We start from the raw sequence: 14,996 nt of genomic DNA, 5'->3' as shown, positions 1-14,996 counted from the left end.
ACAGGCCAAATAAGTTTGGGAACCCAGGCTGTAGACCAACAAAACGGCACACCCTAGGGTCAGCAATTCCACAAGGACCTTTGTTCACAGCCTAGATAGTCTCCTCTTACAGAGACTTGTTGGGTTTCGCCTATAAAGAAACTCTCAAATACTACCACCGTATAGACTCGTGTACAAGCCGAGTTTTCCCAGCACACTTTTAATGCAGTTTTTGTGGTAAAAGTAGGTGCCTCAGCTGATATTTGGGTCTGCTTATACTTGAGTATGTACGACACTTACTTTGGGAACTGAGTTAGAAGCTACTTGTACACAATTATCCAACAGAACCAGTAAGCATTAGTCACCCTAATTGTCAAGCCTCTGAAAAAACTTGGAACATTGCTGACTCCATATTTAGAATTTCTCCATTATCCCCCCAATAATTAAAAAAAACAACAACAAGATTCCACCTCAGAGCTTGTCTTTCTTCCCCAGAAGTCTACCGGTACTTTGGTGGACACTAGTCTATGCCTATCGCCTCTCAAAATTTTGCCAGTCTGGGTAGGTGTGTCTTTCTGGTAATGCTGAAATAAAGATGCACCTTGCTGATTCCTGCAGGACAATTCCTCAATACCCTTCTGAAAGGCTTAGACGCAACCTCTTCTAGTTTTCTTGGAAACAGTACTCTTGGAGGTAAAGGCTGAGGTTCAGGGGCATGCATGGTGTTTATTTGACTCCATTGGTGTGGACAGTGCAGCTACAGCAATGGCTGGACAGCATAAGCCACCAACTCAGAGGCTTAAGCATTTCGGAGAATGGCAGAAATAGCAAAGTTCAAAATTCTGCCAGAACAAGTGATCAAACATCCCCACCCCTGGCCTAACCTGTATGTTAGCAACTGAAAGGGGTAAACAGCCCATTTTATTTCTGAGATATTTTTTAAATGGCAATCTCTCAGACCTAGGTTGAGTCCTCTACCAGAATTACTAATAATTCACTCATCTAAGAGTTGGGTGTGATTTGCTGTCCTTCTCTCACATGTTTTCTATTGAAAACAAACAAACAAACAAACAAACACACCATAAATCATCTATTACGTTTAAAAGATCTACTGAACAAACAAGACTTTCCAGCTTTGCATGAAACCCCTTCCTGGCACTACAGAAAGCTGGCTGCCCAGGGTGAGTGGCCACCATGGTAGGCAGCACGGTGCTCTCCAGGTGAGCGAGTTCCTCTTAAGACTTAGCTATGACACTGGCTTAGTTGTTACCAGCAGCCTAGGTGATGCGGTGGTTACTCACTGGGCTGCCGTCCGTATGGTTGGCAATTTGAAACCACCAGCAGCTACACAAGAAAGACTGGGCTTTCTGCTCCCATGAACAGGTAGTCTTAGAAACAAACGCGCCTCGGCGAGTTTGGTTTGTTTGTTTTACTATTTGTTACTAGTTTCCGACAACAAAATCACAAGATTTTAATAATGTTAAACTAACAGTCAACATGTTACAAACACAAACTGGAGTGCCCCTTCCTCTTTTCCACTGCATACTTTCCTTTTCCCCACCCTCCCGGCTCATTTAGCTCTTTATTCTTTTAAACAATTTCAGGGACAGTTCCAAGATTTCCCCTTTCTGTGTTAAGCAGGTTCTCAATTTCTCCATAGCCACGACTTACTTGTTCACTCCTTCCTGCCAATGTTCAAGCTTTGGAGAGGGAGTATTTAGATATTTCTTCCAAGGGGTACCTACTGTCCTCAAACTTCATATACTTTGCCAATAATCAAGGCAATCAACCAGTAAACTGAAAATGGTGTTATCACCAAGTAAGATTTTCCTCTGTCCTTCATATTCCCTTGTGTCTCCTCCACCTTTGGTACCCTTATCCTCTCAACTAAATACTTACATCTATTTTCCGATGGCTTCTCTTTAATCGAGAAGATGGCACTATGGGTTAAGGTGTCGGATTGCTAACTCTTTTGAAGGTTGGCATTCCAACCTAACAACCACTCCAAGTTAGAAAGAGGCAGCTGTGGAGTCACGAATGGCCCATCTAACATAGGAAGCATTGTGTGCAGCATTTCTCATACATTCTTTCGATTCAATAATCCTTTTCCTTTTTACAGCTTCTCTGTGCCCCCAATTTCTCCTCTGCAAATTGAGGATAGTGAGTACTTTACCTCACAAGGTTATTACATGAATTGAAAAATATATCTAAAATGCTTACAACAATGCTAGGCACATATTAAGCACAGAATTGTTAGTAATAATCCTAATGATCACTACATTTCCTTATATTGATATAAATACAGCAATATTCTCAGGCAAGTGAAATGGGACAAATTTTACTAGTTACTGTATATACTCGAGTATAAGCCGAGTTCTTCAGCACATTTTTAATGTAGTTTAATGGTAAAATTAGGTGCCTCGGCTGATATTTGGGTTGGCTTATACTCGAGCATATATGGTAACCCTCACTATGGCCACCAAGTAGATGAAACAAGTTCTCTCAGAGAGAGAATGGCTTGATGCTTAAAAAACACCTACAGAAATAACTGAAACTGACAGATGTCATGGACAAAAGAACCATCGATCTCCTCCAGTAAGGATTACAGCCTAGAAAACCCAATGGGGCAGTTCTGTCACATGTTCCGAGTTGAGTTGGAACAACCTAACAGTCGCAGATGGTTAAGAAAAGTTTTCATAGTTTTAAAGGGCTGTAAAACAAACACAGAATTATATGTGGTACTTATGTGGCGTGCAAGCTTGAATATTTATTATCTGGTCCTTTACAGAGACGTCTGCTGACCCTGCTCTACGATAATATTTCTTATATGTTACTTAGTAGTTTGAGATAATTCCTATCAGTGACAAGTTACAGTGAATCGTCAATTTTTACAGTGATGAGGCTAGAACGCCTTTATAACAGTATTTGCTCTCAAATGTATACCACTTCGTTCCAATAGCTAACTAGATTGTTTTTAGAATTCCAGAACACTATGGAAGCTCAGATATCAAACCAGAACATCCTGAACAATCGTGCTTCAGTTACACTGCTTAGTCTAGACAAAGTGGGCGCACAGCCTGGCTACAGGAAACCTTTCTCTCTCAGGGAGAGTCAGACTAGCTGACAAATGAAGTATGGTCTCACCAGTTTCACACAAAGCACAGCCTTCCCTCAGCCCCCGCCCCTGCCCATATCTCACTTAGCTGAGAGGAACAGCACCCGTCCTTTCATTTCTCTAAAGTCTACCTCAGAGAGATAAACTGAAAGGACTTCAAGAAGTTGGTGGAAAACATTCCATTAACTTTTAATTTCAATTTTCCATTAGGTAGCTGCTTGAGCCCCCATATAGATCTAAAAATCTCCAATGTGTTTTTTTAATTAAATTTTCTTTCAGAATTCTCTCAAAGTACGAAAAGAAAACAAACTCACTCTAGTGCAGGTCTCAGAACTCTAACTTTTAATGCTTCTAAGATTCGATTTAGCTCCACAAATGGTTCTTTCTGACTTGGGTCTACAGAAAGACCAGATTCCTGGAGGAGAGAAATAAAGAAGAACTTTTGTTACCAGCAGTGAGGATAAAGAGTGGTAAAAGCATATTGTAGACAATGACCTACAGGGGAAACCATTACGAAGAACGTGTTTTTATTATGTATTCTCAAGACTGATGATCTGATGGACCTTCCAAGCATCATTCTTTCCCCCCTTACCATAAAATTCTAAAATAAAAGGCAAACCCCCGTTCATCTGAAATACACTTTAGTTTGGAATTTAACTGCTAAACATCTATAGGCTGATCCGGACCAGAATATTCACCTTTGCCCCTTTTCTCATCTCTGCCATCCTAGCCTTCGCTGTCAAAGGAGGAAATGGAAAAAATGGTATCACTTCTGACCCCCTTTGTTCATCATCTGAGGCCTGCCTTCTGGCCCAAGAAGGAGGAAAGAACAATCCAGGAAAGTTCTAGAACTGTAATTTTCACCAATAAAAAAAAAAATAGGACTTCTTAGGAAAATGAGGTTAGCCCAGATACAATATCACCAGGCCAAGGCTCAAAACCCACTCTTCCAGTTACAGACAGTCCAAGGAGGGGTCGTTTCTTTCTCACATCCTCCCAGTTGCCCATGGGTCACCTGGCAAAGCTCCTCAGCCACATCCAGCATCCCTTGTCGAAAGAAGTGCTCCACCATCACCTCATTGAGCAGTCGTTGGCTGTCTGCCTGCCAGCAGCCATCGATCCCCACACTGCTAATGTCGGAATCAAAATTCTGAAAAAGAGGAAAGGAATCATGAACTGACTAGAAAGAATCATCACTCTACCTAACAGGAAAAAATGCTTCTTCAGAGTTCACTCTCAGAGATGTCCTGTAAGTGTCCAACTTCAACCTACCTGTGGCCTACCAGACAGTTTTTCCATCACTCCTTTCTAAAGCACGATGCTCTCAGAGAGTATCTCTGGGAGAGTGAACAAGGTAGTCCTGTTTTAGAGGGTAATTTGGGAAAATATCTAGATATAATGTGTGTAAACTGACTTCCAGACATTATAGCACAGCAATATTTTCAAAGAATACAATGGTATGTGTTCCATGCAGCACTGTTTGTAATGGCGGGGCCAGAGGAGGACGGGGATGCCCACCAACAGAGGATTGCCTACATAATTTAAACCAGTGTGCCCCCAAGTGGGTGATACTGCCCCCTACGAGGCAATGGAATGATGGGGGAGGGAGAGCTGTAAAAGCATATACTTACACTTTATCTTGGATTAGAGGCTATAGTATGAGTGCTTTGAATTGCCAGAGTGGCACTGAGTAATTTATTTTTCCTGAAAAAGTAGGTGAAGTAAGTTCAGGAACCTATGAGCTAAAAAAATCTCAAACTCAATGGCATCAAGTTGATTCTGACTCATTTCAGATCTGACCCTAAAGTGCACACAACATAGACTGAAAACTGAACCTATTGCTCAGGTCCCTAACTGGCCACTGGGTGGCGGCACAACGGGACAAAACTGAATGGCAATGAAGTTGCCATTGAAACTACTATCCAGAGTAGACCTCATCAGAACTTGTGACTAGAACCCAACTGGTCGGACTGCTTGTTAAAACAAAAACAGCGACATTCTCCAATTAATTAAAATAAGGCCTAGAGTCTCATATTATTCAAAATATCTAGCCTACAATTATTTGTCACACACACACACACACACACACACACCCCTCCCCACCCCCACCCCCGAAACATTTCAACTCAAGGGAAAAGAGGCTCAGCAGACACCAATGCTAGGATGAAAGAAAGGTTAGGATTTTAAAGGCTTCTGAAAAAAGCTTCAGGCGAAACACACTTGAGATAAAGGCAGAAACTCTTAGCAAGGTGGGCAAGGAACAATCAAGCTTGCCACCACTGACGCACGGTGCCCTACAGGGCAAAGCAGAACTGCATCTGTGGGTTTCCAAGACTATAAATCTCCATGAGGGTACACAGTCTCATCTTTCCCTGTGTAGTGGCTGGTGGGTTCAAACTGCTGACCTTCAAGTTAGCAGCCCAACATGAGATCTACTGTATATCAAATAAGGGAGCATAAAAAGAACCAAAAGGCAATCTCAGAAGAGAAAAAAAGTAAACTCCAATCCATCCAAGACTCTCAGGGCAGAGGAGAACTGACGCACAGGGTTTCCAGGGCTGGAACTCTACACAGAAGCAGACAGCCACATCTTTCTTCCAGGGGGCAGCTAGGGGTGTAAGCCACCACGTTCTGGTTAGCAGCCCAACATTGACTTAGTCACTGTGCCATCAGAAGTGAATAAGCAGCAAATCCAATTAGTATCAAGACTTTAAAAGAAACCCTGATGGTATAGATTACACATTGCGCTGTTAACAGGAAGATCATCTGTTCATCTGATGCTCCGCAGGAGAAAGTCAAAGCTTTCTATTCCTGTAGTTACAGTCTCAGAAACCCACAGGGGCAGTTCTACTGTTCTGTAGGGTCACTGTTCTACAGCATTAATAAACTTGATGGAAGACAGCTCAAGGCTTTTCACCGTTCAAGTCTGCTTCCTCCCCCTTTATCTTTCCTAAGTACTACCCACTAGGAAATCTCCTATATTTCCTTTATAAAAAGTACATTAATTTAATTAGAATTATTTAGGTGCAACTGAATGACAATCCTAGTCCACCACTACTTAAATATATTCAAACCAATGTGGGATTATTTTAAGGAACCGACAAGAACAGGTGATACGTTGCAAGCAATAACAGCTGCAAGTACTCTAGGTCTCCTATCCCAAATTGAGCACATTTTTCTTCCCTACAGAATTATCTACTCTTACATGTCATGCCAGCAGCCTAAGACAGAATGAAAACATAAATTAAGATTTGGAATTACTCAGGTGGTGGAGAGACTACTGTCAGAGTCTTAATTTCTTTATTACATTTTGCCTATTGAGAGTTGATTTTATAACAGTTGCATCACTATTTTTGAGCACATTACCCTATTTATGAGAGAATGCTGGAAGAAGAGAAGATGCTACTTTGATCATCCGGTGTTGAACAGAAACCCTGAGGGTGATCAATGTTACACTCGCCCACAATTTACTCCTCAGCAAAGAGCCATTTAAGTGAATAAAGGAATGGGTATCTGGAGTTCGGAAAATTTATTAGACACTAGATATCTAAATGTTTTCTAGATATCTAAATGTTCCCTATAGGAAGTCACTGACATTAATTAAGAAAGGTCCCTCACTCATCTGTCAACTTCTTTCAACCCGAATACACATTTCAGGGTTTTACCTATTCATTTAATGATTATTCTTCAATTCCACCAACTACCAATACATTTATCAAGCACGATTTCACAGGAAAGAAATAACTTTGTAAGACAATGGTTAAAAAAAATAATCACTGTACTTCCACAAAGGATAAAACCCCAAAGCCTATTGTCATCAAGCCACTTTAGATTCAAAGCAAACTTATAGAATAGAGCATGTTAAAATATTTATCTGGCAATATATATTCAGTCAGTGATGGAAACTGAACACATGAGAAAACAATTAGTCCAATGAGCTAATGGATCATACAAATATCCATCACTAGTGTAGAATAGATTTAGACCCTGAGACCAGAAGAATTAGATGGCACCCAGTAACCACTACCAACTTATTTGAAAGGGATCACATTAGAAAGTGCTGGATGGAAAATGTGGAACAAAATTCAAAATCATAAAGACCAGGCGTACCAATCAGAAAGTGACTGGCAGAGTTCCAAAGACCATGGCCCTTAATCATCCAACAGGTCTAGAAAGGAACCTACCTACCCATGGCTCAATTTTCAGGCAAACAATAGGCCAGTCTATAAGCAGAAGACTAACTCTAGAGAGGTACACACACCTTTGAAAAATCAAGAATCTGAGACCAAAAGGACCAAGTTCAGAAGGGTCAGGAAAGGAGGTGGAACGGAAACAGCAAACACCTGGAGGAATGATGGTAACTTGGGCTGCAATCAATAGAGATGAAATAAAATGTGTATGAACTAGTGAGTGGAAAACTGATTTGCTCTGTAAATCTTCACCCAATTCACAATGAAAAGTTTACACAAACCAAGTTATATTTTATTTCAGAGCTACCACACTATAATTACACCAAGCAAAATAATTCTTTGATGTATTTCCTTAAATGTCCATACCAAAGTAAATCTTCATCACTTAGGAGAGCAGCATTTAAAATTTTCCATCGAATTTGTTAAAAGTTTTATAAAGGTGCTTTTCCCGTGCTTTTATCTCCATAAGGCTCACTATGGTCAGTACTTACTGATAATAAATCTCCTTACACTCAGGATATCTCTACTACATTCAAGCTTTTTGACTTATTTTCCAGTTCTTGAAAACTACAACTAGGCAGTAATCAAAATTATCTGAAATTCCTTCTACTTCTGATTTTATAGGTTAAGTAAACAGAATTCACTTTTCATATTTATTTTTGTTCGCGTGTGGTAAAAATTAATCTGGATAAAACATACAGTGGCAGAATGCCTTTTGTTCTAAGTGCACATTCTTCTTACAGTTGCCTCAGAGCTGGAATCAAGCCCAGCTTCTGTTGCTAAGTTACCAAACTTGTTTGCAGGGCAGCCCAGGAAATCTGCAACACTGCAAACTAGCCTAAAGGTGGCTAAGAAACAAACACCTATTATCATCTTCTATTTTATTAGATTTGTTCCTTTCATATTTTTAAATAAAAGAAATGCTATGGGGAACATGGTTGGAAGGTCTCAAAGCGAAAAAAACCAAAACACAAAAACTAACAACCACTGAAGGGAAGGGTGTGTCCACCTGGAAAAGATGTTGCAGCTCAGAGAAACCTAGGACACAGACATCTGTCCACTACCGCTTGTATTTTTAACTGTCATATTTATGATACATTAAGGTTCTAAAATCTGGAAGCTGAGGTAGAGAAGGAATAAATAATTTTAATATAACTGGAAATTAAAAAGATTATCATACCTCTTGACCATATAATGAAATTCTCTACAAATCAGGCAGGACTGGTTTTCATTGTTCACTACCCAAACAATCTTTTTCTGAAAAACATCTTATAAAATAACGACTACTGAACAAGCAATTCGGTACATGATGATTCACTATTTATTTTATTCTTAAGTGCCAATTCTGTACATCATTAAAAACAAAACTTGCCCATTCGCTTGTTAAGAAAAATGTATATGAACCTAACAATGCACTAATATTCCAACTACTGGGAATCAATATCCCTTCTAAACATCCAGTTTATCTGGTTTAGCAGGGAGGAATACTGCAAAGGATATTTAGCAAAATAAGAACTGGATTTTAATTCCACACAGACTAGGGCAGATCTCTACTGCACATACAACCCACAAAACAATCATATCCAAAAGAGGCTAAGAAGAAAATATCTATCAATCAATCAAACAGACAACCAAGGAGAAAATAAACAAAAGATGCATATGAAATTTACAAAGGGGGGAAATTGTAATGGTCAGACATACGAAAAAATGTTTTGCCTCCAAGACTATACATTAATACTAGTTATTCCATATCTGATTAATATTTTAAATTCTGATAATACAAAATATAGATGAGAACTGCAGGTCGTTCCTTCGAACACAATCTATTCTCTCAGTAGTTCTGGGTGGGGGTCAGGTTTCCATTAAGGCCAATACTCTATATACAACCCATTGGCTCAAAATAAAGTTTCCTTTCCAACCAATTCCTAACTCCCTCCCCTTTTAGCTTATTCAATCAAGTATACTTAAACTCAAAGTGGGCATACAAACTCTCTGTAATCATAACCATATTGATTTCCATCACATACATAGGCCTATTACACAATACCAGACAGGAGAAACATTCAATATCCATAGTGTAGTTAAAACAAACAAACACTTACTGTATATACTCGTGTATAAGCCGGGTTTTTTCAGCACATTTTTAATGCAGTTTTGTGGTAAAATTAGGTGCCGTGGCTGATATTCGGGTCGGCTTATACTCGAGTATATACGGAAACTCTGAACCTGCTTAATACTCGTTTAATTTTTTAATTAAAAACATTTTTGCATGTATTGAAAAGGTATATATTTAGCATTAGCCAGCTGAACTCAACTTAGATTCCAGTTTTGTTGGCAACATGTAAGGCAGCGGTTCTCAACCTGTGGGTCGTGACCTCTTTGGGGGTTGAACAACCCTTTCACAGGGGTCACATAATACATCCTATGTATCAGATATTTTACATTACGATCCATAACTAACAAAATTACAGTTATGAAGTAACAACGAAAATAAGTTTATAGTTGGGGGTCACCACCACATGAGGAACTGTAAGTATTTAAGGGTCACGGCATTAGGAAGGTTGAGAATCTAAAGTGTCATAAAATACCCAAGTTTAATATTTTCTCTTCCAATCCTGGACTGCCTCCATTTATGTACATATAGCCTTGGGCCTCTGGCAGAATGAGTCCAGTGGGCAGGGCCTCCAATCAATCTTGCTTAACCAGTGTGGCTTTTGCCCCAGGTCAACAAGTCTCAGAAAGATAGGTAAACAAACAAGCACACTCACTGACAATGAGTCAACTGACTCAGAGCAACCCTACAGGACAGAGAACTCCTCCTGTAGGTTTCCCAGCCTCATCTTTCTCCCCCAGAACAGCTGGCGGTTTTGAGCTGCTGACCTTGCAGTTAGCACCCCAAGTGAGAGCCCACTAATGCCCCAGGGCTCTTTTTCACCAGCATATCTCTTCCCCTAAAACCTCAAACTCACTGTCATCAAGGTGATTCCAACTCATAGCGATCCTATAGGGCAGGGGAGAACGGCCACTGTTGGTGTATTAGTTTAGGTACTTTGGAGAAACAAATCCACAGCAACTCATGTATAAGAGAGTTTTATGTAAAGAAAAGGTGCATCACGAAAACATCCCAACCCAATGCTACCCAAGCCCACAAGTCCAACATTAACCCATTAACCCAACACCAGTCCACAAAGTCCTCCACCTCACAAAACAGAGGCAATGATGCCGACTGCAGGAGGAAAGCTGAGTCAGTGAACGAACAAGCATCTCAGCACTAGCAGGGGTCTCCACACAGCTGCTCCAGCACCCAGGGCTGCATCGGGATAGGTCCATGTAGCTTCTCCTTGGTGATGTCTTGTAGGAAGTCAATCTTGCAAGCTGAAGCAGGGAACCTGGTGCGACCATCACAAAACAAGAGACCCGAGAACTAGAAAGGCAAGGCTCACATTTATCCCTCCGCCTTTCAATTAGCCCCACACGTGTTTATCGGCCAGGTTGGCACAATTAACTAACGCAGTTGGTTTCTGAATCTGTAACTCTTCTCAGGAGTACAAAGTCTCATCTCATCTTTCTCCTGTGGAGCAGCTGGAGGTTTCAAATTGCTGAAATGGCAGCTAGAAGCCCAAAGCAAACCACTCCACCACAGCACTCCGCAGCTTAGCTCTTACTACCCCTTTAAACCATTAAAGGTAATAGCCACCAATGTAACCATCAATCAAAGAATCACAAGTTTCACTTCCCACACCCCTTTGTTCTTTCTCGTATCCTTCCAACATGTTTTGAACTGCTGCAATGAACCCCACTTGTGACGCCAACTGTAAAAAAAAAAATTCAACCGTTAAAAAAAAGAATGTGAAGTGGGAGTGGCATGGTGTGGCATCTGAGCTCCTCCAGCTGCACAAAGGGGGAGGAGGAAAATCAACATCATCAGCATTTGCTACCCAAGACTGATTCCTGAGGCTGAGGTCAGACAAGCTCCACCTTCCAGCCTTCCTACCTAGTCTGACACCAACTGTCACTCCCACAGCACCCAGAAGGATTTGATAATTCATTGCAATGTCCACAGAGAATTCAGACAAGATTCATAAATTTGGAGTTTATTAAGGCTAAAAATACTCAGGATACAGTGATACAGACAGGACAGTCTTTTCTCAGCTGTGCCACAGGCAGATCTCTCTATGATCTTTCATGTCTCAGTCACACACAGCATGTCTGCCTCAGCCCTGCTCATGCGAAGTCACCAAAGGCTTTCCGGGCTGTCTATAAATGTTCAAACAACATGTTACTCCACCAAGAGCCTCAGCCCAAGGCATTTAGCTTTAGCTCCTTGGGGCAGCAAGCGTGGCTACTCCAAGTAAGTGCCTGGAGGTACCTCACTCCATGAGTCAGCCAGCCGGCCTAAAGGCACTCAGCTTTACTTGTTCTGTTGTGTACAAGTTCATTATTCTGCTTCATGCTTGCTCAGGCTCTTAATTCTGTTGCAGCCACAGCCTTGTTGCACCCCTGGTGTCACAACTGTCTCCTGGATCAAGGAGGTTCAATGCTCCACTCCTGGTTTTGAGGGTAGTGAGATCCCCATTCCTGCTTCTGAGATGGTTCACCTTTCACCGAGCAGGATAGAAAGCACAATCAACCCTGTTAACAATCACTTAGAACCAAAGTCTCTCACACTGTCCAGCCCCCCACCTAGTCTCTCACACCGTTTTCTCCTGCCTTCTCTTACCTAGACCGATCAGAAAAAGGTCACTTGGTGGGAGTAACAAAAGCTAATGCTAGTAGAAGAGCCATATTAAATAATTCACTGCACTACAGATAAACACCCTATGATTAAACAGTCCCAAATTTAGGTATATATCAAAGAGCACTGAATTACAAACTGTAAGATGGGCGATAAATTTAGTAGTGTGTCATAATCGACATTTGTTGATGCACTCTACATTTCTCAGTATTATTAATCTCCGTAAGATATCCATACCTTTGCTTCGGTTTTCAAATTAAGTGAAAGGTAGGTTGTGCTGAGTTATGGGAAGGCTAATAAACTGATGAGTTCTTACACTATAAACCAAGGGGAGTAATTTGGCATGGTCCCAAGGCCCTCTGTTGACCTTTTAAGACCCTTACAATGCTTCATAATCTAACCATCTGTCACATTTGCATCCCTGTCTCCTACTTCTATTTTATAGCCAACTCATTGGTCAATCTGCTCCCTCACTGCTTCCTTAACTGAACAAAACTAATTACTAAGTCTCCATTGTATTCATTCTCCCAACGATAACATACAACATCCAGCAGTCTAGATGCATAAGGGAGATATTCATTCATTCTGTGGGTGCCTTTGGGAACTAGAAAGTAATTCTTAATAGGAACCCCTATTGAGAAAGGCTCTCGGAAGTCTTAGAATCAGTATTTAAACCTAGCTCTGTCATTCTCACTGTCTCCATGATTTCAAGCAAGTTAGTAAACCTATCATCTCCATTTTGCACCAGTATCTGGGGATGATAGTTCTGGCCGCACACAAAGCTGGTAAACAAGACCACAGAGAAATTGGACCTCTGCCATCAGGTCAACAAATTATTATTATCAACAAAATAATGTAGTTTCATTTTGTTCAAGGCAGGAAAAATAAGAAAAATTGTAGGCCCACACCTCTGAGCTACTGATGTAATTGTGGCAGATGGCAAAGAAAGTATAAATCAACTTACCTTCTTTGTGGTCAATGGTCAGACTGAAACGGGCTGAGCCATTATTGTTTCAAAGGAGCTGAGATCTAGGCTTCAAATGAGTCCCCCACCCCACACCCCCTTGGCAGCTGGGTTTTGTTTCCCCACAACAGACCAGTTTCTTCCAAGGTTTCTTACCACTCCCAGACCTATTTCCACTAAAAGCTCTAATAAGAAAGATTCTGGGGAGGGATTTTCAGGTAACTGCCCTGGATCAAACAGTAGTAGGTAAGGGATCTGGGGCCTATGCCGAGCCTGGTTAGGTCAAATGAGTCAGGCCCACCCTACGACCACTGTGGTCAAAGCAGACAGGAAATTAAGCATGTGGCAGCTCCCCCTGCCACCTACCATCTGGCAGTCTGTCCTACTGTGGTGGTGGCTTGCATGTTGCTATGAAGCTGGATGCTGTGCCTCTGGTATCTCAAAATACCAGCAGAATCACCCTTGGTAGGGCAGGTTTCAGAGGAGTTTGCAGTCTCAGGCAGATAGTCCCTAGTATTCTACTTCCTAAAATCGGCCAATGAAAACCTTATGGATCACAACAGAACACTCTCCTGCACCCGAACACACTACTGATCATGACAGAGGCAGAGGACAAGGCAACTTTTGGTTCTATAACACATAAAGTCATATGAGTCGGAGCCAACATGACAACAACTAACATTATTCATACCAAATATATTTTTAAAATTATTGACCACAAAGGTGTTATTAAATGCCTTGCAACAGTATTAATATATTGTTTATGAAACTCTCCTAGACTGTTCACTAGTAATGCTGAGAGGAAGGGGATAAGAAGAGTTAGTTTGATATAGTTTGTTATGCTTAGGGAACACATTTTGGCTTCTTATCACTTTTCTTTTCCTTTGTCAAGCTTTTTTTTTTTTACTACTCCTAGAAATCTCATCCAAAACATGTTATCATCAGTGTAACTGCCTTGATTTCCCAACTTAGTTTTTTCTTAATTTCTAAAAGACTTTCTATTTAGCCTTTTTCATTTTCAGTTTTTTTCCTTCCTTCACACTTGATATTTCTCTACTATATAAGAATTTATTCATTAGCTAATAATCCAAATTTTAAACTTTGTGTATTGGCTTTACCCTCTCTATTCTATAAGACTAACTATAAGACATTATCTCTGATCTCTTCTCCAAAAAGAACCTCACGGCCATTAGTAGATGTGAACTCATGGTGACCCGACAGAACAGAGTAGTACTGCTCCTATTAAGTTTCTAAGGCTATAACTCTCTATGGGAATAGAAAGTCCCATCTTTCTCCCTCAGCTAGTGGTTTCAAACTGCTAACCTTGCTGCAAGCAGCCCAACTTATAACCACTACACCACCAGAACTACTTAACTCTTCTCCTCTTGTAACTACATGAACAGAATCCCTGGTTAACATAAACAATTCCGTACTCCACTAGTAGTTGATAGGTTGGTAATTCAAACCCACCTGTAGGGGCTTTGGGAGACAGGCCTAGCAATCCCAAAGGTTCCAGGCCCGAAACTCCTATGGAGCAGTTCCACTCTGTACACACAATATCTAGGACAATAATCAATGCTCAGTAAGTGATAGCTATTATCTTCCTACTCCTGACTCTCCTTAGTCTAATTTCATCCTATTTAATGAGGTCAAACAAACTCTCAACTGTCTTTTCATCATTCATTCTCTTTTCCCTATCCTCCGGCTGAAATAAATTCCAATCTTTAGGTCTTCTATCACTTGCTTTCTCCCGATTTGATCTTCCCTCATGCCTGACAAGGACAGCACTCTAATCAAGCCAGTCCCTAAATCCCTATCTGGAGAAAAATCTCCAGATTATTCTCAATTGTCTCCCTTACCGCTCCAACAGAAAATTCACACTTAGAGCTCTGCAATTCTAAATCTTACCCAGTCCTCCAAGCCAATTTTAACAAGCTCCACCAAGGCAGATGAATCAAAAGCACAATTATTATTACTATTACTACTAATACTCTTTAGTATAGAGTATGTGGT

The 14,996-nt window shown here is 40.8% G+C and overlaps 1 protein-coding gene across 4 annotated transcripts in view; it reads right to left on the bottom strand.

The window, feature by feature from the left end:
- Positions 1–14,996, bottom strand: part of RMND5A (required for meiotic nuclear division 5 homolog A) — a 58,382-nt gene that overhangs the window by 11,827 nt on the left and 31,559 nt on the right. For all 4 annotated transcript variants that reach the window (XM_004707948.2, XM_045283888.1, XM_045283889.1 and 1 more), the window contains exons 3-4: positions 4,110–4,244; positions 3,409–3,509 (exon numbers count right to left, since the gene is read on the bottom strand). In XM_004707948.2, coding sequence (XP_004708005.1) covers positions 3,409–3,509; positions 4,110–4,244 — 236 coding nt within the window. The remainder of the gene's footprint in view (positions 1–3,408; positions 3,510–4,109; positions 4,245–14,996) is intronic.

The sequence above is a fragment of the Echinops telfairi genome, unplaced genomic scaffold (assembly GCF_000313985.2).
Source record: "Echinops telfairi isolate 266 unplaced genomic scaffold, ASM31398v2 ScPeMD7_7467;HRSCAF=8505_1, whole genome shotgun sequence".
Classification (NCBI taxonomy): Eukaryota; Metazoa; Chordata; class Mammalia; order Afrosoricida; family Tenrecidae; genus Echinops; species Echinops telfairi.
Note: the sequence above shows the minus strand (reverse complement) of the source record. Positions and strands in the feature narration are given on the sequence as shown.